At 45.6% G+C, this 27,332-nt stretch overlaps 1 protein-coding gene across 2 annotated transcripts in view; it reads left to right on the forward strand.

The window, feature by feature from the left end:
* The window catches only part of TOX2 (TOX high mobility group box family member 2), a 113,701-nt gene that overhangs the window by 65,555 nt on the left and 20,814 nt on the right, over positions 1-27,332 (forward strand). For both annotated transcript variants that reach the window (XM_036323388.1, XM_036323387.1), the window contains exon 3: positions 9,347-9,592. In XM_036323388.1, coding sequence (XP_036179281.1) covers positions 9,347-9,592 — 246 coding nt within the window. The remainder of the gene's footprint in view (positions 1-9,346; positions 9,593-27,332) is intronic.

The raw sequence follows: 27,332 nt of genomic DNA on the forward strand, positions 1-27,332 counted from the left end.
AAAAAAATTGAACAGAAATACAAGAAGCAATAGATAAAATTACAATCATGGTGGACATTTTTAACATACCTCTCTCAGAAACCAATGGATCAAGCAGAAAAAGAAAATGAATGGTCATTTAGAAGATTTAAACAACAGAATTAAGCTGGAAATAATAAACATTTAGCAAATTAGCCTTATACTGTGTTACAAAAGAACTCAATGATTTTCAAAGAATCAATATATCTTTCATTCCTTTTAGGGTATCTAAAGAGGAATGAAAGAGCTTTTTTTTTCTTCTTCTTAGTGGTTTACTATTTTGTTAGCCTTTTCAAAAAAGCAGCTCTTCCTTAGATTATCTAAAATGTGTTTTCTGTTTTATTACTCTTTCTTCAACGGACACTTGGTTTATTTTGTTATTCTATTTCTAGCTTTTTGAGTTGAGTGCTGAGCTCATTTATTTTGTATTTCTTATCTTCTAGTAAATGTATTTAGGTGAAAAGTTATAAACTTTCCATTGTTCATCTCTCACAGGTTTTGCAGGCAGTGTTTTCATTATCTGTGATATCAGTTGTGATTTCCTCTGTAACCCAAAGCTATTTAGAAGATTGCTCTTAAAGCACCTAAGTTTTTAGGAGCATCTGCCTCCATTATTTTTTCTGCTCCTTTGTGCTCTACCTTCTTTGTTTTTTTGTTAAAAACTAGGTTAGTGCATTTAGATACTAGAGCAGTGATGGCAAACCTATGACACGCGTGTCAGAGGTGACACGCGAACTCATTTTTTGGTTGATTTTTCTTTGTTAAATGGCATTTAAATATAAAATAAATATCACAAATATAAGTCTTTGTTTTGCTATGGTTGCAAATATCAAAAAATTTCTATATGTGACACGGCACCAGAGTTAAGTTAGGGTTTTTCAAAATGCTGACACGCCGAGCTCAAAAGGTTCGCCATCACTGCCCTAGAGTGTGGTCTGTATCATTTCAACCTTTTGAAAAGTTCAAGATGATCTGTGTATCTAGTACCTTATCATGTGTTTTAACTGTTCCATGGACATTTGAAAATAATATGTATTCTTTAAATATTGGGACAGATCAAGGGGGGAAATTATGTTATGCAAGTCTTCTATCCTTCCTGATTTTTATCTGATTAATTTGTCCATTTTTGCAGAGATGTGTTAGTGGTTTTATTAAATCCTCTTTGTACTTCTAAAAGTATTTTACATTTTATATTCCTGTGGTTTATTAGTCAACATAAAAATTTTTGTCTTTCAGTTCTTCTTAGTGGATTATATCATTTGTCAACTTAAGTATTCCACTTGGTCTCTGTAATGCTTTTTGCCCTGAATTGTACTTAATTTGTTATTAAATTTTCCATTTTTGCTTTTTATTTGCCTGATATATTTGCTAATTTTTAGCCTTTTGTGTCATTTTATTTTATATGTGGCTATTATAAATCTCATATAATAGATTCATTTATTTTAATCAAAATATTAATTTTTTCTTTTAATAATGGAATTAAAACATCAATATTTATTGTTATTACTAATATTTAATGTTAGTACTGCCATTTTATGAAGGTTTTTATTATCATGTTTCATAGTTCATTACTATTTTTATTTCTTTTCAGATTTTTGTTAGATTGATTACATTCTATTTTTTCCCCTTTCTTTTTGTTTGTTTGTTTGTTTCTCCAATGGTGTGGAATTTCTTTTTCCCCTTAAAATTTCAATAAATCACTAATAAATTCAGCAAAGTTTGAAGTGTAAAATCAATACACAAAAATCAGCTGTGCTACTATACACCAGCAATGAATAATCCCACAAGGAAACTATGAAAACAATTTCATACATAATAGCATTGAAAAGAATAAAATCTGTAGGAATAAATTTGACCAACAAAGTGAAAAACTTGAACACTGAAAACCATAAAACATTGCTGAAATAAATTAAAGAAGACCTAAATAAATGAAAGGGTATCCCATATTTGTTGATTGAAAGATTTGCTATCGGTAAGATGGTGATGTTACCCAAGTGATCTACAGATTCAATGCATTTTCTATCAGATTTCCACCAGCCTTTTGGGGGAGAAATGGGGTAACTGCTCCTCAAAGTCATATGAATTATAAGGGACCCTGAATAGCCACAACAATCTTGAAAAAGAAGAGCAAAGTTGGATGGCTCACACTTCAGAATTTCTACAGAGCTACAGTATTCCAAACAGTGTGATACTGGCATAAGGATAGACATTTAGAACAATGGAATAGAATTAAGAGTCCAGAAATAAACCCTAATATCTAAGGTCAATTGAACTTAGAATGCCAAGACCATTGGATAGGAAAAGAGCAGGCTCTTCATCACACAGTGCTGGGACAACTGGATAGCAACATGTAAAATAATGAAGTTGTACTCTACCTCATGCCATATACAGGGCCCATGACCTAAGTCTCAGGGCTAAAATCATAAAATTCTTAGAAGAAATCATAAGAGTAATTCCTCGTGACCTTGGATTTGGCTGTGGATCTTAGATATGACATCAAAAGCATGAACAATGAAAGAAAAAATGGGTGAACTGGACTTTATCAAAATTAAAAACTTTTGCCGAAACCGGTTTGGCTCAGTGGATAGAGCGTTGGCCTGCGGACTGAAGGGTCCCGGGTTCGATTCCGGTCAAGGGCATGTACCTGGGTTGCGGGCATATCCCCAGTAGGAGATGTGCAGGAGGCAGCTGATCGATGTTTCTCTCTCATCGATGTTTCTAACTCTCTATCTCTCTCCCTTCCTCTCTGTAAAAAATCAATAAAATATATTTTTTTTAAAAATTAAAAACTTTTGTGCATTAAAGAGCATTACAAAGAAAGTAAAAAGACAGCCTACAGAATGGGAGAGAAATATTTGCAAATTCTATATCTTATAAGGGTCTAGTATCTATAATACATAAAGAAGCACTCTTACAATAAACAACAAAAAGACAAACAACCTAATTTAAAAATGGACAAAAGACGTGAATAGATATTTCTCCACAGAAGACATGCAAATGGCCAAGACACATATGAAAAGATGCTCAACATCATTAGTCATTGGGGAACTACAAGTCAAAGCTACAACAAGATACCACCTCACACTCACTAGGATGGCTATAATGAAAACAGTGGGCCCTGAGTGTTGTCTGTGAGGATGTGGAGAAATTGGAATCCTTCCTGAATTGCTGGTTGAATGTAAAATTTGAATGGTTTCTCAAAAAGTTAAACATACAATTACCATATGACCCAGCAATTCCACTCCTAGTTATATAACCAAAAGAATTGAAAACAAGGACTCAGATGTACATACTTGCTCAAATCAGTATTATTCACAATAGCCAAAAGATAGAGACAGTTTAAATATCTATAAATGGATGTATGGATAGACAAATTGTGGTATATACATACAGTGGAATATTATTTAGCCATATAAAGGAATGAAGTAATGATGCATTCTACAACATGGATGGACCTTGAAAGCATTATGGTCAGCGAAAGAAGCCAAACACAAAAGGTCACATATTGTATGGTTCCATTTATACACAAAGTAGGTAAACTATCCAGAATAGGTGACAGAATGCAGATTGGTGGTTACCAGGGATTTGGGGGGCAGGGGAATAGGGAGAAATTGCTTAATGGGTGTGGGGTTTCCTTTGGGGATGATGAAATGTTTTGAAATTAGATAGAGATAATGGTTGTAAAACATTGTAAATGTACTAAATGCCACTGAGGTGTTCATTTTAAAATGGTAAATTTTATTTAATGTAAATTTTACCTTAAGAAATGGTAACAAATGTATTTAAACTTATATTTTTCCTTGCAATATCAATAATTGGTCAGTATCTGTAATTTTTCTCCTTTAAGAACGGCACAACTTCTAGCTGAAATCCTCTAGGTTTTTAGTTTGTGATCATTATTAAATTTATAATCCCATACCTCTTCTATTTTAGGAATCTATAAAATTGTCACATTAAATCCTGCAGTTATCTTAGGAACAGCTGCTTTTTTTAGCTCACCACTCCTAGAAATCTCTTGGGTTTACGTTTTTTTCTCGAAGTTCAAGCTTTGAGTATTTGTTTCAGAAATAATTATTTAAAAGAATTTATATATTTTTTACTTCCTATCCTTGATTTTTCTATTCCTTTGTCATTTTATTTTATTGTGGTAAGTGAATGAATTTATTCTGAGAATTTTATAGAATATACACTTATCTCTGCAACACGCTTCTGGTCCATTGGATGTTCTGAGATTTCTTCCTCTCCACCACCTCCCCAAGAACAGAGAAGGGCTACCCTCTGCCCATTTTCTACCCTGCCTTGAGGAGTCATTGCCTTCAGTATTTTTAAATATGTTTTTATTGATTTTTCTAGAGAGAGGCAAAGAGAGGGATAGAGAGATAGAAACATCGATGAGAGAGAAACATCATCGATCGGCTGCCTCCTACACACCCTCTACTGGGGAGGTAGCCTGCAACCTGGGCATGTGCCCTGACTGGGAATTGAACTGGTGACCTCTTGTTTCCTGGGTCAACACTTAACCACTGAGCCACACTGGCCCGGCTGCCTTCAATATTTTATTAACACCCTTCCTCCTAGGAATCCTAGGAGAAGGCTTACACTTCTCTGACCCAAGGGAAAGCCACAGGCCATTTGAATCCGTCCAGCATTCTTCCCTCCCTGGATTGGTGCAGGAAAAACCCAATAGCCTCCTTCTCAGGTCCCCTTCGATCCCAGCCACGTTGCTTTGCTTTGACTCCCATAGTTGATTTGGAAAGAGAAGCACAAATGGAGGAATTGAGGAACAAGTTATTGTAGTAGCCGCATAACCCATATCTGCTTGGTATGGAGCTCTCTACCACCTTGCGTGTTGGCAACCTCCTGGCGCTGACATTTGCCTCAATGCCTCCTCCCCCCAACTCACTCCCACAAAGAACAGTCAGTTATAGTTTTTCATGCACCACTTCCATGAAGTGAGGAATGCTGGACTGAATCAAACAATCTGAGTCTTACCCTTGGGCCAGAGTCAAGAATAAGCTTTCTCCTAGACAGGGGATCTTCATGGTCAGCCAATCCATTCATTTTCTTACCACTATTTCTTCTGGCATTTGGTGAGTAGATCGTTTGTTTATTCATTCATTCGTTCATTCATTCATTCGTTCATTCATTCAGCAAATAGTTTTGAGCACTCGTTACATGCCAGGCACTGTTGAAGAAACTGGAGATAAAGCAATGGCAAACCATATGAAAACCTCCTCCTTCATGGAGCTGACATTCTAGTGAGGGAAACAGATAATAATTAATAAACACAATAAATAGACAAAATATATTGAATGTTAGAAGATGACAGTTGATAAAAAGGAAATACTAGAGCATGGCCGATGTTTTGCGATTTTAAATTGAACAGTGAGCATAGACTTCATTGAGAAGGAGATGTTTGAGTCAAGGCCTGACGGGGCAATGGAATGAGCTGTGTGAATATTTGCGAGAAGCATCCTCTAGGGCAGCGGTTCTCAACCTGTGGGTCGCGACCCCTTTGGGGGTTTGACGGCCCTTTCACAGGGGTCGCCTAAGACCATCAGAAAACACATATATAATTACATATTGATTTTGTGATTAATTACTATGCTTTAATTATGTTCAATTTGTAACCATGAAATTGGGGGTCACCACAACATGAGGAACTGTATTAAAGGGTCGCGGCATTAGGAAGGTTGAGAACCACTGCTCTAGGTAGAGCGAACAGCCAATGCAAAGGCTCTGAGGCAGACGCGTGCCTAGTTTGCCAGAGTGGCATGAACAAGGAGAGTAGTAGGTGATGTGAAGGAAGTGAAAGGCACAGAGGTGGGAGTGGGAGCACTAGACCAGGTAGCTATTCTAAAGACCCTGTTCATCCTGGGAGTGAGAAGGAGGCCACTGGAGGGTGGTGAGCAGAGGGGCAATGCAATCTTACAGGTTAACGGGAGAATTCTGGCCCCTGGGTGAAAACAGACCGTAGCATAGGTGAGGCAGGGCAATCAGATAGGAGACTCCCATAAAGAGGATGATGGCTTCGGCCAGAGTGGTCACACCTTAATACTTATTCCAAAGATGGAGCCAGTAGGATTTCCTGAAAGAATTGGTGTAGGATGTGAGAAGAAGAAAGGAGTCCAGGATAGCCCCAAGGCCTTTGGCCTGAGCAACCAGAAGTCTGGACTTGCCATTAGTTGAGGAAGGGAGGACCATGGATGGGCAGGTTCTCTTTTGGACACATTAAGTTTGAGAAGTCTATTAAATGCCAAGCAGAGGTGTCAGATAACAGTGGGCTATGTGAATCTGCGATTCAGTGGAGAAGTTTGTGCTGGAGATGGGAGCTGGGGGGTCAGCAGCACATCGATGGGATTTGAATGACAGCACAAAGGACGGAGTGTGCTTAGAGGAGAGGTTTGGAATCAGCTCTGTGACACATCAGCACTCATAGTTCGGGGGGAAGAATGGGGACCAGCAAAGGACATGGAGAGGAAATGGCTTGTGATTTAGGAAGATCAACATGTGTGGTGCCCCAGAAGCCAGTGAAGAAATTTGTTCCCAGGAGGAGGGGGGTGGACAACTAGGTCAAATGCTGCCAAGAAGATCAAGGTGTTCAGGTGGGGACGGAGATCTGACCATTGGAGATCTAACCCCATTAGTAACACGGGTTATTGGCGACCTTGCCAAGCAGTTTTGGTGGACGGTGGGATGAAGATGTGATTGCAGTGGGTTTGTGAGAAAGCGGGTGGAAGGGAGAGACGGCTCTTTCCAGAGGTTTCCCTGTAAGGCTTTGCTAATAATTTTAGCTTCTAGAACTCCTACAACTTGGATCCCTTTCTTCATTCTCATGAGGACACTGGTGCCAGAGAGCAAATTAGGCACCATTGTGTGCCCGTCTCTGACTCAGGGGAAGTGCGAAATGGGAATCTTGGAGTGTGGGAAAATGCTGGATTCAGAGTCACAGACCTGGGTGTGAATCCCACCCAAGACTCACTAGCTCTGTGACACCTCCACTCTTTAAGCTTCATCTTTGTCTGCAAAATGGAGAGAATCACCACTTCTTGGCAGAACTCATGCAGATTGCATGGACAGTGTATGTCGAAAAGCCGGGTCTGATGCCTGGCACACAGCAGGCGCTCAGTATGAGTCCGTAGCAGAAGGGGTTGGTCTTCAGTTGTCACGTATTTAGAGTTTGATTGCATTCGAAGGAGGCATGTACGTGTTTGCATGTCTAATTATTTTTAAGTGTGCTAATTGCCTCTTTAAATGAATTGTCATAACTGTGTTATTCCAATATTTTGATACAACATATGCTTGCATTTGCAAAAGGCTTCTGGTTGATTGGGCCGGTTCCAGTGTGTTGAGGTTTTGGTTTTAAAGTGAAAGGAGTGGACTTGTGCGGCCATTTAGTATCCACGGGACACGTGCTATGTGCCAGCACCTGTTCTGGGTGCTGGTGGGCAGAGCAGAAGGTGGGACACTGACAAACATGAACAATAGGTCACGTAGGGACTTAGGATCTGTCAGCAGGGATAGATTTGAAAGCACGTGGGTGAGTCTAAACCTAAAGCCTGGTGCACTCTCCGATTTCATGTGCTCATTCAGCACCTTCTAATTGAGCACCTACTGTGTGCCAGGCACACTGGTGACAAGACAGCCTTAGCCCCTGCCCCCAGGGAGCCAGAGGTCTGGGGGACAGGAGGCAGCAGAGGGTAAGTCAGGATCAGACATAATTTTAGGAGGCAATGATACTATGGGGAGCACATACAATGGGCTGCGAGGGGGGATGAGAAGAGGGGGGTTTTATTGTAGGATGGGTAGGGGGCTGGGGAGGGCTTCCTGAAACTCCTGTTTTCTGAGTTATACGATGCCGGTGGCTGAGTCCCATTTAAAGAAAATCAGCCCCAGCCCATCTCCATGATTAGGCTGAAGGCAGACCACCTCTTGGTGCACAGACCAGTGTTGTGAGGCGTTAGGAACATTCACAGCGGGGAAAACAAGTGCATGGGCTGCTGTGTACTCACTCTGTGTCCTTGGAGAAGTTTCTTAACATCTCTGAAACTCCAGGCAAACACAACAACAGCAATAACAGCCAACACAGAGAGCTGGCTATGTTCCAGGGTCCTGAGCAATTTGCACGTACTGTTTATTTGCTCTTGATAGCAAGTCTATGGTATGTACTGTTATCACCCTTTTTTCACATATGAAGATACAGGCACAGAGAGGGTAACTGACTTGCCCAAAGTCACACAGCTAGTGCACAGAGAAACCAGAATTCAAACCAGGCTCTCTGGCTCTTAACCGCTTGCGCCATGCTGCCTCCTGAACAACAGGGGCGGTAACTCCCACCTCCAGGGCATCATGAGGGATAGGTGGGATGCCGACATGCATGCTTATGGCACCTGCCCTAGGAACTGGCTCATTCATCCATTCAACTAATTGGTTTGGAGCTCTTACTTTGTGCCAGGTTCTGGAAAACAGAACATACAAGGACCGTCCTGGCAGAACTCACATTAAACATTAAACAAATAATTAGACAAGAAGTTAGTTAGCCACAAGGTCGATGAGTGCTTCCAAGGAGAAACGCGGGGCAACCTGGGGATGTACTATGGGATCTGACCTACTCTGGAGAGTATTAGAGAAGACATTTACACCAAACCTGCTGAGACATGAGTAAGAATGAGCCAGATGAAGGGGGAGCAAGAGGTGGGGCAGAGAATTCCAATAGAGGGAATGCTCATCATTTCTTGCCAACATTGTATTGGGACATCCTGGTCTGAGTAGCAATGAGGGGGAAAATGAACAAATCAGGATCAGAAAGGGAGGTTTCTAGTATGGCTCCTAGCTTGTGCTCCGAGGAGAAAGTTTGTACTGTTCAAGGTGAGAAAGACCAGGAGAGAACCCAGTTGGGCCAAGTATTGGGTGCACATAAGAGAAAGTCATCCTGCTGCCCTGGAAAGCCACAGGCCCAGAGTTAGGATACTTTAGCTTTATTTCCAACTCATATACTAACCTGGGGTGAGCCACTGTCCTTCCATGGTGGATGGTGGGATGTGCAGTTCTTCCATCTGTAAAATGGGTGGTCTGGGACAATGGATTCATGGTGGGCTGTCGTGGCCAGATCTGGTGGGAAAACAGAGCAGGTGAACAGGAGCTGGCCCCACCAGGCGGGCAGGTGTTGGTACGCAGACCTTCTAGCAGGAGGCTGCACCCATCTGGGGACGGGGCAGGAGCCTGACCAGGGGGCCGTCTTGTTGTCACCATTGTTATTGGTGCTGCCGAGCATGTCCCGCACTTGTAAGTCACTGACCCTTGACAACGTGCCCTTTGAATGTTTTAGACCTACAACAGCCAGAACGAGAGCAACGAAGACTATGAGATCCCCCCGATAACACCTCCCAACCTCCCAGAACCATCCCTCCTGCACCTGGGGGACCACGAAGCTGGCTACCACTCGCTGTGTCACAGCCTCGCACCCAACGGACTGCTCCCTGCCTACTCCTACCAGGCCATGGACCTTCCGGCCATCATGGTGTCCAACATGCTGGCCCAAGACAGCCACCTGCTGTCGGGCCAGCTGCCCACGGTGAGTTGCTGTTTCACCATAGTTCCCGCCAGTTCCAGCAGGGAAGCGGGTTGGCAGGGAAGCAGAATGTTAGTGCCTTGATGAGGACCCTGTGCTCGTGTGCAGGGTCTGGGCTCTGGGTTGCTTGCATGGGCATCTGCAGACTATGGGGATGGGCATGGAGGAAAGTGGATGTCTTCACACTGCTCACTTCTGGAACCCTGGTTAGCATTCTTTGTATTCTTTTTAGTAGTATAAATTACCTGAATTTTTATTTTTAACAGTTTTATTGAGAGCTAATTCATATGCCTTATAATTCACCAATTTAAAGTGTACAATTCAGTCGCTTTTAGTATATCCAAGTTGTGAAACTGTCAATACAATCCACTTTATGTTTTTGTGTTTTTTTTTTAATCTGAGTGAGAAATAAAAGGAGAGAAAGGAGGGGGGAGGGAAGAAGCCAACTCAAGATCCACATTTTATAATGTTGGAGGTCTGGCTAAAGAGCTCAGTGGAAATTGATGCTCCATTTCTTGAGGAACAATTTTCTGAGGGCCCATCAATAATGCAGGGCCTGAGCTTCCTCTTCTCTCTCTAGGAGAACTAAAGATACCACAGCCGCGTGGTTTTCATTCCACTTTGACAGAATGCTTATACCTGAGCTGCTTGGCAGCCAATTTCCTAACAAAAGCTTCCCCCCCTTTAGACTGTCCCAGTTCGGGGATTTATGCAAATACGAGCCAGGGTAGGGCTGTGAGTGCAGAGGTGAGGATGGTTGTGGTTCGGGCCACGGTGTCACAGGCCTTTGGTGATCGGTGGCGACCGTGTGGAGCCGTGCGCGGGCTCCGGCGTCCTACAGACTTGCCTTAGATCTCAGCTCCGCTCTCCCACTTCAGTCCCCTGGTCTTGGAACCATCATAGTGCCCACCTCCTGGTTGCTGTAAAGTGTACCTGAGATAACGTAGGCAAAGTCTTAGCCAATGTCTGCCACTGAGTAAACCATCGGGGGATATTTGCTATTAGTAGTAGTATCAATAAAAGTGAATTCCCACTGTAACTAAATGGCAGTGTGTGCCTGTCAGTTGCATTTAGCTAAAGGAACAGGCTCTCGGGTACTTTTGTAGGGTCACCTGGTTATTATAGCTCTGATAATTACAAGAGATGTTATCTGTTTATCAAAGGTGACCCCCTGATCACTCCTCCTAGGAAATGCTTCTGTTGGGCTCGGTCCAAATAGCCACTCTGCAGTCATTCTCCAGATTTCTTTCAAACAAGCTCATGTTAAAGATGCTTCACAAATTCAGATTGCTTTAATTCTTCCATTAGGCAGCGTTTTCAAGGGCCCATTGAGTTTTATATTCCCTTGTTAAGTAATGAAAGATAAGCCAAGTCTTTCACCCAGGGAAGGGCTACTGGACCAATTAGGAAACCAGGTAAGAACATGTCCGTCTATCGGGACTCTAGCAAAGAGAGACAAGCACCATGAAGACAAATTCTTAAGTTTGTCGGAGCTGCAGGAAGCAGGTGTGTGTCTGTGCGTGGATGGATGTGCATTCTGTGTGGGTGATGCTGGAATGGGTGTCATCACCTGTTAGGAATCAAGCCCCATGCAGAGGGCTTTACAAACATGTTCTCACATAATGCTCCCCAAACCGAGTGAGGCAGGTATTACTGTAATGAGGAGATGGAGGCTCAGACCAGGTAGGTGACCGTGTCAGTGTCCTGTGGCTGCTCTAGCAAATAGTCACAAAGTTGATGGCCTAAAACAACCAGAAGTAGACTTTCTCATAGCTCTGGAGGCTAGAAGGTGAACTCAGTATCACTGGGCCCAGATCAGGGTGTCAGATGGGTGAGCTCCTTTTGGAAGCTCTGGGGCAAACCTGTTCCTTGCTGCTTCTAGCTTCTAGTGGTGGCCAATATTCTTGGCTTCTGGCCGCATCCGTCTAACCTGTCTTCACGTCACTGTCACCTTCTCTTGTCAGTGAAATCTCCCCCTGCCTTTCTTAGAAAGATGCTTGTGATGGCATTAGGAATAATTTAGGAGAATCTCCTTAGCTCTGGAGCCTTCACTTAATCACACCCACAAAGACTATAGGGTTTCCCCCTCAAATATAGAAACAGTTCCAGGTTCCAGGAATTAGGACCTGATGTGCTTAGAGGACCATTTTTCAACCTACCTGTGATCAGCTGTGTGGCAGCCTTTATTGACCCCCTACCAGGGACCAGGCACTGTTCTGAGCCCAGGTCTATGAGATGCCCTTAAAGAACTCCTCCTGCGGGGGGAGAGATGAGTGAAAACTCCATTTCTGAAAATGTAGTAAATGCTCCGATGAGATCAGTATATGGTGCTATGTGCACCCAGAAGGGGCACCTTTAGGAAGTGATGGCCTGACACATAGTAGGCTCTATGAATAAATGAATAAATGAATGAATGTCATACAACTATTAAGTAAAAAAACAAAAACAAAAACACAAAAACCAACAGAATTCAAGTCCAGCTCTGTCCCCTACCATGCACCTCTCAGCTTTACCAGGTGTTTGAGGGCTGGAGCAGCTGGGCTGGGGGGCCACAGGTGGCACCGAGGTGCCCCGATGGGCAGGATGCCACAGACACTGTTTGCACAGACTGCAATGCATATTGTCCCTGGAGACGTGGGTGGGGCTAAGTCGTCTGACATCCATCTCATGAATGCCAAGTCCCTGTGGCTCTGACCCAGAGGCTGCCCTGGCCCTAGCGGCCTCCTGACCTGCATGGGAGTCGGTCCTTCTGCTCTAAAGGTATGGCTGCGGGCGGGAATCCTGTACAGTGGTGGAACAGGGCCTCTTTACAGAATTAAATCTGCTGAAGGCTTCTCCCTCGACTTCTGTGTCTTAACTGATTAAACATTCATTTCCAAGACAAAAAGAGTCAATTTAGTATGAAAGGTATATTTTGCCGGTTTAATTTAAAGCGCTGCACCTCCATCTGACCCCTATTTTCATAACTCAATAATTTTATCCTGTGTTGATTGTCTCATTTTGAGAGAGATATTGTATGTATAAATCAGCTTCTAAAATACCCAAAGAAACCAGAAGAGTGGAATTTATTAAGGGGCCTCTGGTAAGTCTGAAATAATTTATTTTGGAGTCGTCCTTGGGAAATGTTCAAGCTTATAGTCCTGGTTTACCCAGGAGAGGGATTATCCTAGGGAGGGACAAAGCGTGATGCTCCCAGCCAAGTTCCCCGGGGACCTTGCACCCCTGGCAGGACCAGAGAAACCCCGGAGAGCCTGGGGCAGGTGGAGACAGGGCCTGACGAGAAATGAGTGCTGGCACAGCTCTCCCTGCACCAGCCGTGGGTCCTGGTGATTCGGGAAGTACGGGTTTCCCAAGGCGGAGCCCTGGGGTCACTGGAGCTGTGTGGTCCTGTCTCCGGCCTCAATTAATACAGGGGACGGTCACAGCTGTCATTCAAACCTCCTCCTCCAGCTTTGCCTGCTTCCTCTGGGATCTTAGACAAGTCACTTCTCTCCCAGCCCGCGTTTTGCCATCTAGGGAATGGGAATTGGGATTCCAACTCTGGCAAACTCACACCTAGAAAAATGGGAATAGTGGCTTTGTCAGCTCTGACACGCTGGACAAGTGTATGGGTGTGAGGTCAGATAGACCTTCCACTGGCAGGATCGCACGTGCCTCTGACCTGGAGTTTACATCTTATTAACTTGGGTCAAAGCCCTGCGTGCTAGAGGAGTTATCCTGGGAAGGGACAAAGCTTGCTGCTCCCAGACAAGTTCCTTGGGGACCTTACACCTTTGGCAGATCCTTTGTGCTCTGGGTCCCTGTCCCAAAGCATCTTGCCAGGACTGGTCCTTGGGAGAGGGCAGGGGCCGTGGCCCAGGAAAACCCCCATGCCAAGCAAGGGGTCTCTCCAGGCTGGTCTGGGGTAGACTGTGGGAGAGGGCTGGGTAGTACCTTAGTTTCTCTTCACCCCTTGCTTGAGAGATGGTTCCCATGGGCGAGCCTGGGTTAGGGCTTGGCGCCTGGGGGCAGGGCTCAGGGCTCAGGGCCACAGCCTGTGTATTGACTCTGGGAGCTCCTTTAAATTCCCCTAAAACCTACCCTCTTCTCTTCCTGTGCTCTACTTTTCCCCTCCAATCTCTCTCTCCTCTTCTTCCCCCCTCTTCCTCCTCATCCCTCTTCCCCCAGGAGACTTGGTCTACCTCTGATTCTCACAGGTTGAGATGAGGGAGGATCCCCTCCCAAGTCTGAAGAAAAGAGACCAAAGAGACCAAGACCCTCAGCACTTGGTGGTAGTTGAGACCCCCACAATCAAACCCAGTCATTTTATTGCCCTTAATCCATACTTTTTTTGTTTTGTTTTGTCTTAGGATTGTATCAATTTTTGCTGTGTAACAAAACCACCTCAACACTTAGTGGCTTAAAGCAAACCATGAACTTTGACTATTTCTTGTGATTCTGTTGGGCAGCAAGGTAGCTCTTTTGTTTTGTTTTGTTTTGTTAGTCCTCACCCTAGGGTATTTTTTCCCATTTATTTATTTATTTTTAAAGTGGCAGGGAGGGGACTAGACAGAGAGAGAGAAACATTGATGTGAGAGAGACAGCATTGGTTGCCTCCTGCATGCACCCCACCCAGGGTCAGGGATTGAGCTTGCAACCGAGGTATGTGCCCTTGACAGGAATAGAATCCGGGACCCTTCAGTCTGAGGGCCAGTGCTCCAGTCACTGAGCCAGACCGGCTAGGGCAAGGTCGTTCTTTTGAACTGGCCTGGCTTGGCTGATTTCTGGAGTCAGCTTACAGCTCGGCTGGGACAGCAGGGTCTAGGATGACCTTGTTCACATCTCGGCAATTGGCCCAATGTCAGCTGGGGCCAGTGGGGATGACTTGGCTGCAGGTCTTTCATCTCGTAGTGGCCTGCGCTTGTTCACATGGCTGTGACACAGGGTTCCCAAGAGCATCAAGAAAGAGTAGGCCCCAATATGCAAGCACTTTTCAAATCTTTACTTGCTATTGTCCCATTAGCCAAGTCACATGTCTAGCCCAGATTCAAGGGGGAGAGAAATGGACCCACCTCTTGACGGAAGAATTGGAAGAGTCATATTGCAGAAGGGCATGGCAGGGAGGCAGGGATGTGTAGCCATTTTCGTAATCTGTGATAAAGTTTTGCTTTTTTGTGTGTTTTTTTGGGGGGGGGGTTGTTGTTTGATTTCACGTATGGCATCACCTAGTAGTTAGGAACATGGGCTTTGGGGTTAGGCCAACCCAAGTTCAAACCCACTCCACCATGTGTTACCCTCCATTCCTGAGCCTCAGTTTCTTCATCTGTAAAATGGAGGCAATATTATTGCCTCATAGGAACTCAGGAAGATTCAATCATCAGATGTAGGAAAAGTACTCAGCCCAGTGCCTGGCACACAGTAGGCATTCAATAAATGTAAACTACTCTGTTTATTAATTGGTTCATTTTACTGACAGGGTTTGTGTAGCTTCAGTCTCGTTTGTCCAGTCTGACCTGCTGGGGGTCGGCTTTGCTGGGGGCAGTTGGTCAGGCTGGCTCCCCAGTGGGGGGCTGGTCCAAGCAAGAGGTGGGTGTCAGAGGTGGATCAGACACCGAGGTGGTTGGGGTTGGGGAGAGGGCACCATCTGGGAGGCGGGGGGGGGAGGGCATATGAAGTCCTCCAGGACCTCGGTCGGGGCACGGAGCTTGAGAGCAACAGCAGAATGATAGTCCCCCCGCTTGTGAAGAAGAGAAGGTCCCAACCCCAAATCCTCCTGCTGGGTGACCAGAGGGCAGGACCACCTTGGCGAAAGCAGGGGTCCGCAGGGCACTTCCTGCTTGGCCTTTTCCTGGGTGCCATGCTTTTGTCTCATTGCCCCCTGGGAGTGGGACTGGGAGTGCTCACCTCCCAAATGGGCCTCTGAGGACCCCAGTGGGGGTAACCCAAGGCCCGGAGGTTCCTTTATATTCGGCAGCGTCCAGATGAAACTCCCTCCCCCCTCCCGTTTTTCAGAGGCAGTAAGCGAAAGAAATATGTCTTTTTACATTTTATAAAACTCAGAAAAATGACTTTAAACAGCTTTTGCTCCCCTGCTATAATTATTTATTTCCAAACACTCCTTCAGGGGACTGCTCCGTTTTCTTATCCTACACTCCTCTTTCTCATAAATGAACCATCACTTCAATAAATCATTATGAAAACAGAGAGTAACACCGGCTCTGAAAGGTTGAAAGATTTATGTAACACATTTATGTTTCCCATTTTCTCATTCTGGTACTCGGCTGCAAAAGCTAAGCTAATAAAAGCTGCTATTAATATTTCTTGTTGCCTAGCAACCCCAGAGCGGGAGTAATAGCTTCAGCTAGAAAAATAGATGACCGATAAGGAAAAATTCAATTCTTTTATTATCTCAGGGGGAAATGGCCTTTTACTGGAACATTATGATGTACGAGTGCGAAGTTGAACACAAAAGGGTTTTTTTGTGTGTTTGTTTTTCTATTTTTAATGAACATTATTTTACCTCCACTAACTCTTTTAGGGCACTTTTGTTTTCTTTCACATGCCCACCCCCCTCCCCCCTTCCCTCATGCTTAATTTAGCAGCTATAGTAGTTAAGAACCTGTCAGCGTTTTTTAGTTTAAAAATGGCTTTTGCAAAGGTTTAGAACTCGGTCATAAAAATTCACTCCCTGTTAAAACTCAGGCCAGTGATAAGCCAACACAGGCTAGCTCTCTGTGAACGGGCTGGCGTTTGCGGAGAGATAAGACTCATGGTTTTCACTAAGAGAAAGGTCGGAAGAGAACAAAATGTGTTCTTTTCCATGTCCCAGTTTCCTTTGGAATTCTGGGATGCTGTCTCTTTGGAGAACTGTTTAAAGTTTGAAGTGTGTGTTCAAAGGGGGCTGGACGGGGCATGGACATTTATTGAGCACCTGCTGTGCACAGACTTGGTATCATTGCTTCTTGTCAATCACCCTCTGAAGTAGGAACTGTTGTTATCCCCATTTTTCAGATGCAGAAACTGAGGCTTCGAGAGGCCAAGGAATCATCCTATGGTAGCCTGATGCCATAAGGTTTCACATCTTTGTGCTTTGGCATGAGGTGTCTCAACTTAGCATTACCAACATTTTGGGGGGGGGGGCATAATTCTCTGCTGTGGGATGTCCTGTGCATTGTAGGCTATCCAGGCCTCTGCCCACTGTTCATGGGCCCTAAAAGCACTCCCCCAGTCGAAATAAAGATTTAAAATGTCTCCAGTCATTGTCAAATGTCCCCTGGAGGACAAAATTACCCCTGGTTGAGAACCACTGCCTGCTGTTCCCTCTGCTTGAAGGGCTCTTCTCCCTTGTCAACCTGGTGAACTCCTATTCCTGCGTCAGAACCCAATTCAGAAGTCATCTTCTTTCTGAGGCTGTCTGGATGATCTGGGCAGGGAGGAAGGTGAGGAAAGTGAGACACTGGACTTGATCACAAAACTTAAGGGAGTGCCAAAACACTCAGTAATCAAGATTAACAATATTTTCATATAGTATTTTTATAAATAAAATTACCACAAAAAGCCATGATGAACAGTAAATTAAAAAATTTGAATAGAGGTGGGACCATCCTGAATTCATGACAACTGGTAGTTGTCCATTTAGATTCCTATCTGTGCTGCCAGTTTGGGACAGCCTGAAGGCTAGGTCTATGCTTTATGTCTGTCTCTGGCACCAGCATCTAGCACAGGGCCTGCCTAACAGATAACCCTCAGTGGCTGTTTATCAACTGAATGATTGGGAGGAGAGAGATGACTTGTCCAAGGTCACATAGTGAGAAAAAGAGTAGAGCTGGAACTTGAACCTGGGCCCCTGACGCTAAGCCCAGTGCTCTCTGCACCCTTCAGGCTGTGTTCCGTGTGAATGGAGGCTGCCTGCAGAGTGGTGCATAAGCCACGGGGGATTCATAGATGTCCTGGGCACTCAGTCTGGGGGAGGGGGACAGGTAACGGCAGCCAAGTGTCCACTTGGCTCACTTCAGCCTCACTACCCTCATGCCAGGCAAGAGCAGAGCGTCTCCAAGAATAGAACTGTGAGGTCCATGCCGTGGAACGCTGCCCATGCTCACTGTGGCATAGGATCTTGATCTTTGGAGGGTAAGGACCACACCTGTGTGACCCCATATCCTCTTGGTGAACTTTTCCTAAATGAATGGATGAATTATCAGCAGCTGAAATTTGCTAACATTTATTTGGCACATATTGTGTGCTTGGCATCCACCTAAGCCCATTTTATTTATAAGCCCATTTAAACCTTCATCCTGAGAATGAGGAGCTGTCACCGTGGCCACTTCACAGAGGAGAATCAGAGGCATGGGGAGGTAAACCACTTGATTACACAACTCCCATGGTGGCGCTAGAATTCGAACGCAGGCATGCTGACTACCCAGCCTGTGTACCCCATAGCTCACCTGTACAGGCTTCAAATGAATGAGTGAACGAAAGCATGAATGAGCAAGGGCGTGATTAGGCCAGGATTGAGACCCACTTTATCCGACTCTGAGTCAGGCCATTCAGATTCGTAAGTAACCACAGCATGAAGCACAAGGTGCTTGCTAGGAATGAATAACAGATGAGTACTGAGGAGCTCAGAGGTGAAGAGTAGCAGGGAAGGCTTCCTGGAGGTGGTGACCTTGGGGCCAAGCCTTCGAAGGCAGAGGACAGCAGCAGAAGCCTGAGAGGAGGGAGCATCATACCTGCCTACACTTTCTTGTTCGGACCCAATGGCCACCCTTTCTGCTGGGATTCACAGAACAGCTTGTGATGTATTATGAAGGTTTCGGCGCCCTCTGGTGCCCATCCTCTCAACCCCCTGCCAGGCTCCTAATGGGAGTCCTGACCCTCTGGCTGTGAAGGCTGCACAGGCCAGACATTTACCTTTCATTCTGGGCGAGGTGCCAAGCTTGGCAGAGAACCTTTCCCTCTGAGACTGGCTCCTGAGTCATGAGGGAGGATTCAGGAAAAATCGCGGCAACATTCGTCAGCTGCAGCTTCGATATTACCCTGTATAATGGCTCTTTGCTCCGACTGCATATTCAGTGCCATGCTGGGGAAAATGAGCTTTTAATGTACCGCCGGCATTGCTGCGAGACCGTCGCTGGCTCCGTGGAGTGTCTGGAGCACATAAACTTGAGATCTATTGGAGTCATTTCCCTCTGCTCCGGCTGGATAATAAAAAGTCCGTCTCGGGTGCGCTTTCTCTCACCTTGCGGCTTTGTCCATTTAGAACCCGGTGTCTTCATAAACGCCAACTAGACAAATAAAGCTCATCTACATGTTAAAGCCGCCGAAGACGGTGTCCATGCACCGCTGGGCCAGGAGCATTTCGAGGAAAGGCGCGTCCTGTGGCAGACGTTAGCGCAGCAGCTGGTCGGGCCCTGGCCCGGCTGTGATGGTGGCAGCCTGCTGTCCACGCCCTGGCACTTAACCGGAGTCTGGAGTCCTGGGGTTCCTATCCTGCCGTGCTGGCTGATCCTGGCCATTACTCTCTCTCTCTCTGAGCCTTAAGTAAGATGCTATCTAACCCACAGGGTGGCTGTGCTATTGAAATACTGCTTAGCTTTGTGTCGGGGATGTAGCAGGTGCCTGAGAGGGGTTTGTTGACAGACTGACTGAAGGAACACACAAATGCATGAATGAAAAATAAAGGCTGCCTCTGGGAACACGTCACAGACTAGAGTGCTGTTATGTCATTGTTGGCAGGTAAGCCAGTGGGTGCTGGCTAGCCTTTTCTGTCTTAGAGTAGCATCCACCTTCTCTCATCTAACCCTCCCGCCCACTTCAGAGGAGATGGGGTTATCCTGGGCTCCAGATGTGTTCCTGAGACGCAGCGGGCAAGGGGCTTGTCCAGAGACCACAGCCAGGAAGTTGTGGAGGCAACAGGAGGACCTTGTTCTCTTGACTTCAAGTATTTTACACCCTCATGGTGCAGAGGCAGCTCTCACCCCCGCCCCCGGGCCTCTGAGCTGGGAGGTGGGACTGTCTCCCTGTCCCTCTGTCCCTCTGTCCGCCCAGTGTGAGGTGGTCAGAGCTCTCACTGAGATAGGCGGGAGGGGCAAAAACGTTAGCCTGGATGGCCATTTCCCAAAGTCTTGGTAGCAAAGGAAAAGGGGAGGAGTTTGGGGTGAGTAGTCAGACCCAGCCCCTGGTCTGTTGGATGGAGTGTGGGCCTGGGATGCTGGCGTCCTGAAGAGTCTGTCCTGAATAAGCCGTTGCTAGTTCTTCCAGAAACGGATGGAGAGACTGGAGTCGGGAAACGTGGGTTCCCGTCCTGTCTGCCAACACTAGCAACTGTGCAGGGCAGGTCACTCTCTTCCCGACCTCAACTCTTTCATCTGTTGATTGGACAAAGCCCCGATTCCCAAGGAGAGTGGTAGAGATCAAGGGAGAGAGGTCTCTAAGGCATTTCATGGATGGGCCCTGCAGGGGGCTGTTGTCACTGAGGTGGCAGATCAGAGCCACGGTTGGAGAGCTGGTGGGTTGGGAGGGAGTGCTCCGGGCACTGCTGCATGTGTCACCAGCTGTGGGACCTTAGCCAAGCCACTTAACCTCTCTGTGCCACAGTGGCCCCCTGGGGCTGTTGCAAGGAGTAAACGAGATATTCCGGACGGTATTCAGATCCGTGCAGGAGGGGGAGGTGGACCTGGTCCCACAGGGAGCTCTCAGGCATGAATTAGACCACAGAGTTGCCGGCATTTGTCCCCAGGGTGAGGTGTGAGTCAGTCACGGGTGACCGGCTAGAATGGGAGTGTGCCTCCTACAGGACTCTCTAGGCAAGATGGCTCTCACTGGCCAAGGGCCGTTCTTAGAGAGGGAGGCAGCTGTGAGCCTCTGACGGCCAGCACTTCCAGGAATTGGTCTGGGTGGGGGTCGGGGGACTCCAGCAGCATCTGCATCTAAAATGAGGTCTTATGCTCTGGTTTCTCTTCAGACCGCATAAATCTTTCGCCTTTTACTAAAATGAGGTCTTAAGGCCAGCAGAGTCCGCCTCACCTGGGAACCTGTGACTGACACGCTTCTTACACCCCACCCTCGACCCCAGGCTCAGCCTTAACCAGGGCTCCCAGGGCGGCCGTCACCCTCAGCTGAGTCCTGAACTCTCCAACGTTTTCAGGACTCACGGAACTGCCCCTTGTGTTTCTGTTTGCCTTGAGGATCTCCTCACATCTGTTGCAGGTGCAAACTTTCCCCCCAGAGAAACCAGAGGACCCACGGCTCTACCTGTGGCTCCTGACTCCTCCCAGGCCCTCATGCCTCCTATGGGCACAGGCTTTGAAACAGACAGCCTGGCATGACCGTCCCCATCCTGTGGTGAGAAGGGGGCCAGGCCATCTCTCCCTTGATTGTGGAACGTCTCACCCTTAAGAGGCTTCGTGGGTCACTGTGCAGAATTAGAAAGAGTGCAATAGGAGAGAAGAAAACCCAGACAGGGAGATCGCTGGGATCTCTGCGTGCCAGCCGAGGGTGGGGCCCCCACCCGAGAATCTGGGCCCAAAGGGTCAGCCTGAGGTGGTCACTCCCCATCCCACAGGTATCCTCTTCTCCCTTGGGAACCAATACCTCGGCCCCCATGTCCTTGCCCAAGACCCCTCTTCCCTGCTCTCTCATCTGCCTTATGAACTTGACGTAGTCTTACTTGGTAGCCAGCAAATTGGCCACATCCTCCTGCTATTGTCCACCATGGGGACCTTGGTCTAAACTGGAGCTGTATCTTCCCACTCCTTCCTCCAAAGCGATCCCCAAGCGTGGTAGGGACCATGGCCACTGTGCCCCAGTACATGGCAGAAGGCTGCAACTCGAGCCGGTATCAACAGCACTGGTGACCTGTGTCCAGCCAGTGACACGAGACAGTACTCTTTTGGGCTTGACTGCCACTGTGGCCCCTTAATGTGGACACTCACATGGTGTCACTGCCCTGCTGAAAGGGGTCAGTACTTTGCCAGAATTAATGTCGCTGGCGTTGGGCTTTGAGAGACCTGAATTTAAACGAGCTCCTCCAGCTACTCGCCACGTTGAGCACATTATCCACCCCCTCTGAACTTTAGTTTTCTTATGTGTAAAATGGCTATGTTAATAATCCTTAAGGGGCTGTTTGAAAATTAAATGCTGTGATGCTTATAAAATGCTCAGCATGGTATCTGTAGCAATGCTATTATTTGTCTCTAAGCACTTTGTGTATGAGCTGCCTTTGTTTTTCTTCCCTGCCAACCCACATGGACAACTCTGTATCCTTCCTAGTTTCCCCCAAGGTATTCATCTGCCAAAGTATTGAGGGACAAGGTCAATTCCCTGGGGGCCTTAGGGGGTACCCACCACAGGCAAGCGATCTCTGCTCCCAAGTCCCCTTTGGGCCACACTGACTGATGCATTTTCCACATCAGTGGTCATGTACCATGTACCCAGGCCTTATTAATCTGCTGTAGCAATGGCATCCATCCAGCACAGGAGCTGGACATTTTAATTTAGTCTCTTGGGGTTGGTCTTTTCTCTCACACTGTCCAACCTTCCATTGGGGCGTTTGTGAAATTTTATTGATTTAGCATAGCTCTCTATATGTTAAGGATATTATCCCTTTTGTCATGTATATTGCAAATATTTATTCTCAGCTTATTTCCTTCTCATCTAGTTAACGGTGGTGTTATTCTTTTAATTTTAAATCTTTTCCACGTTTTCTTTTACCTAAATCTGTGTTCTTTTTTTATGGTTTCTGCCTTTTCCAGAACCTAGGAAGCCCTTTTCCAATAAAATACCACATTGGTTCTAATACTGTTTTTCCAAATGCTAAATGGTTATCAATATCATTTACTTAAAATTCATCCTTTCTCCTACTGACTTGATTTGTTACTAAATAAATATGCTACAGAAATATACTAAAAAAATACATGGGTTTTCTTCACTTTTCCATTATTTTCTTTTTTCATGTCCTTACACTACTGTCTAAACTCCTCTGGCTTCGAAGGATGCAGTACAACTTTTCCACAGTTCTTGCTCTTCAACTATTTTCTGACAAATCTCACTCATTTCTTCTTCCAGATGAATTTTTAAATCACTTTGACAAAAACCATCCATTTTTTATATTGAAATTATTTCATTGTATCCACCAAATAAAATGGGGAGATTTTATGTCGTCCTACTATCGAGTGGTCCCATTCAGAAACACAATGTGAATCTCCATTTATTTAAATAAATTTGCCTCGCTTTACAGTTACATGGGTCCAACATATTTCTTATAAATGTTATTCCTTAGAATTTTCTATTTTTGCATTGCTTTCTGGTTAGAATGTTTCAACTCTGTTTTCTAACTTTTTATGGGTAAATAAGAAATCAGTGTATTCCTTTTACTTATTTTGACTGTCTCAAATTCTAACTTCTTAGAATTTGAGGCTTTGGGGGTTTCTAGAAATTCTATCACATCTATATAGATGCTTTCCAGTGGTTGTAATTCGTTGCTTTTTGTTTCACTGCATTGGGTCAGATTTCACTAACTAGTGATGCTCAGTGACCAATGATCTTTGCTTCTCCCCCAATTTAATGGGAATGAAATCCACCCTTAGCTTGAAGTCAGTTTCTTTAACAAACAAACAAACATATTTTTATTGATTTCAGAGAGAAAGGGAGAGGGAGAGAGAGAGAGAGAGAAACATCAATGATGAGAGAGAATCATTTATCAGCTGCCTCCTGTATGCCCCACACTGGGGATCGGCCTGAAACCTGGACATGTGCCCTGACCAGGAATCAAACCATGACCTCCTAGTTCATAGGTTGATGCTCAAACACTGAGCCATGCTGGCCAGGCTGGAGCCAGTTTCTTAAGCATACTTTTAAAAAATTCTTAATCTTTCAGTTTACCTATAATTTTTTGTTGAGTTTTAGCCAGTGCCTATTAAGTATGTATTGAGCTGATCATAAAGTTTTTCTTCCTTAGTATATTGAAGTGATTAATTTTATTAATAGATTCCCCAATATTGATATATTCTACTTGGTTATGGGATACATGTATACCTACGTATTGAAATATACATACACATATATACTTCTTAATATGAAGCTGGATTTAATGTCCTATTATTTAACTTAATATTTTTCTTTTATATTTTTCTAGTGAAACAGATCTATAGTTTTCATTTTACAAGATAGCTTTCTCATAATTCTGTATCAAAATACAGATTATACTATAATCTACATAACCATTATACAGGTTGTACCATCTTCATAAAATGAAGTTTATTACACTGAGATCTATAGTTATTACCATTGAATTATCTATAGTATTATCTTATAATTTTTATAGGCTTATTCCCCACTTATATCCCTAAAATTGTGTATTATAATTTCTCTCTTATTTCATGTGTATTTTTACCAGAGCTTTATCCCTGTTACTCGCTTATCTACTTTGCTTTATTAATTTTATTCGGGGAACCAGCCATCAGAGTTATGTTTCAATTCTGTTACTTTTCTCTTTTTCTTAACTTATTCATTTCTCCTTTTATGTTTATTAATCTTTCTTTCTGTAGATGTATAAATGTTTTATTTTAGATTCTTTAGTTCACTTTTTTTGTTTATTGTTTAATAATAAAACATGTATGGCTGTACATCTTTTTGGAGTATGGCTTTGCCTTTATTCTATAATTTTTGAAATGAATACAAAATTCTACCAAAAACATAGCTTTATTGATTTTTCTAAAAATGGCACATGTTCATTGTAATAAAAAAAAGTAAACATAAACAAATAAAAGATCATTAAAACCTCACCATCCACAATAACCAGGATTAAGCTACCCCCTTGCTAAGTATCTGCCCTCAGACCTTTGTGCATTATACTAGTACACATATACCTGACATAAATGGGACCATCTATGGTGCCTTTTCCTGTGCTCTCTTGTCTGTTCTGGACCTGCCCATTGTCTGCAAGTCTGTAATGGGTGTATTTTCTTGTCGGTAATTATAGTTCATGCCCTTATTTTTAGGGTCTGCATAACATTCCGATGTCGCAATGGATGTTTCGTTGTAAATGTAAATAACGTTCTATTGGCAGACATTTAGGCTGTGTCTGACTTTCCTCTATTATAAAATTCTCTTGGGATGGGTTCCTTAAAAGTTGTGAAAATGACTTCTTGAGGGGGTGCTGTCAGGAGAGGGAGGAGAGGAGAGCTCTACCTTGGGCAAGTTTCTTAGCCCTCTGAGCCTCAGTCTTCTCATCTGTAACAAGGCGACTCATCCTAGTGTCCGCCTCAGAGGAGGGGTGTGAGAATCAGTGAGGATCTATTTGTGGAGCCTTTGAAACTATTTACAGCCTGTGGGGGTCCTAATGCTGACAGCGGGAGAGGGGACACGTAGCCCTCTGAGCTGGCCATGGAGGGGTGGGAACTCTGACTGTTAAGGCTGGACTCAGCCTGGATTCTAAAACAGCCTGTTGCCCAGAGCCGCTGTACCTGCTCTGGCAGCATCCGGCCATTGCCCTGAAGTGGCTGGACTGCATGGAATGCCTGGCTTCCTCTGTGTTCCTAACATTGTCTCCGGGACAGATGTCCCCAGCCCTCTGCACCAATTAATTTGTGGCCGATGAGGCAACGGGAACCACCTCAGAACTCTGAATCCTGTCTGCCTTGGATCCATTGTGTGACCTCAGGCCAGGCCTTGCCCTCTCTGGGGCCTCCCATCCTTGCACCCTTCCGGCCTGACCACCCGCCACTCTTCTAAGAAAGGATATTGGATATTGGCCTGCAGCCTCCAGCCCTCTCCTGGGCATTTCAATCTCGGCTTAACCAGGGACTTCAATAGGCAACGCTTTTCTCGGGAGTTCATGAACACATGTAAACACGGGTGAGGATACAAAATATTGAGCTATTGAGCGGCCAGGCAGTAAAACACACCAGTGTTTGTTGTGCTGATTGAATATTCATGAGCTGACTGTTTAAATTACAGTTCACAACTGTTGCAGGGCCGGATGAATAATTCAAACGAGGGTGGCCAAAGAGATTTCAGCACCACATTAGCCAACTGCTCGGGATCAGCTACAGAGAATTTATAATTAGCTTGGAATATCCTATAATAAATTCTTTGGAAAGATGGTTTTAATTAGCATGTGTGCTAATTCACAATGGAGAATGTTAAGCGTTAAGGGGAGGAGGTGAGGAACCCTTCCCTTTTCTTGTGTTCCCCTCTCATGTGGGGTCTGAACACCTGCCAAGAGTCTCTGAGCCATGCTGAGCCTGCCTCCTGAATCCCTCCCGCCTCACCGCCCCGCCCCAGGCCCACCGCCCATCCAGCTCAGACATCCCGTCACGGTCCTGCTGGTGCAGAAGCCTGGCCTGGTCTCCCTGCTCTGTCTGTCCCCTCTGGTTCATTCATGAGCTGTTCATTCCAGTGTAGCTTCCAGAATGCAAATCTGATTCCACTCCTGCCCCTTGTAGAGCCCCTCAAGTGAGAAAGCCCAGGAGATGGAGTGGCTGGTCAAGGTCGTTCAGGTCTCCGGAGGTACAACAGGCGAGGTGTGGGGACGGGAGAGGCAGCCCTGACAGAAGGAACAGCATAGGCAAAGGCAGAGAGGCAGCAGCATGCAGTGTGTGGATGGCCGGTAAGGAGCAGGACGAGGAGGCTTGAAGGAAGCAGGAGTCTGGCCATGCCATACTTCAAACCCTTGGAGAGGGGCATGGCTGGAGAGGGGCATGGCGGAGACAAGTCCCACTTAGGGGCTCAAATCCATGGGCCTGACTTGGAGCTTGGGGAGGCCTATTAGGCTCATTCCTGTAACATTTATTGAGTGCCTGCTGTGTGCAGGCCTGGGGCTGGACACCCGGGAAGTGGCCCTGAGCAAAGCAGGTCCCCTCCTTCCTAGACGGAGCACACAACTGGAATCATTCACACGAGGGTGAGTGTATAATTGCAGTGATGTCAAGGTCAATAAAAAACCACAAGATACCATGAGAGGCAATAACCAGGGATCCTGGTTTAGGTAGGAGAGCCAGGGAAGGCTTCCTGGAGGTGGTGACATTTGAGCTGAGGACTGAAAAGTGAGTAGGGGTTAGAGAGGCAAACTGGGTTCCAGGAGGAGGGAGCTGGGCCCGCTGGGCATCAGAGCTGCCCCTCACAGAGAGAGAGATGCTGAGGACGGGGGTCTAGGGCAGTCCCTGGCAGTGGCCTGGCGGGGGTTGGGGGTTGAGGGGTGGGGAGCTGGACTGGTAATAGGAAAGAGGTGCCTGTGTATGGGGAGGTGGAGGGGAAATACCCCCCATTTTCTGGACCCAAACCCTGGTTCTGGTGCTTAAAGGTACAAGACCTTGAGCAAGACATGAAGTTTTTCAGCTTCCCCTCATCAAGATTCATTCATGTGCTTTTTCATTTATTCTATAAACGTTTATTGAGCCCCTACTCTGTACCACGTGCTCTCCCAGGCCCCGTGCAGATGACAATCCCTGATCCATGGGCCTTACATTCCAGACAGACAGACAACGAGATAAAGAGTAAAGTACACCCTCCCTGCCACTGAGATGGAGAGGCAAAGTTTCCTGCAGATAAGCAGACGCATCCTCCCAGATTGTGTCTCAGCCCCTGCAGGGGCAGCGCCAGGATCCCAACCCACGGGCCAGGGTACCAGCCCTCCCCTCCCCCCTTCCAAATAGGAACCGAAGGTCAGATTTGGGAAGAGGGAGGATTCACGCTCAGACAGGTCATTTGGTTATCTGCCTTCTGAGACCAAGGGCGCTAGTTCCACCTCCTCAGCTCACCCTGG

This window comes from Myotis myotis, unplaced genomic scaffold (genome assembly GCF_014108235.1).
Source record: "Myotis myotis isolate mMyoMyo1 unplaced genomic scaffold, mMyoMyo1.p scaffold_m19_p_9, whole genome shotgun sequence".
NCBI classification, from domain to species: Eukaryota; Metazoa; Chordata; class Mammalia; order Chiroptera; family Vespertilionidae; genus Myotis; species Myotis myotis.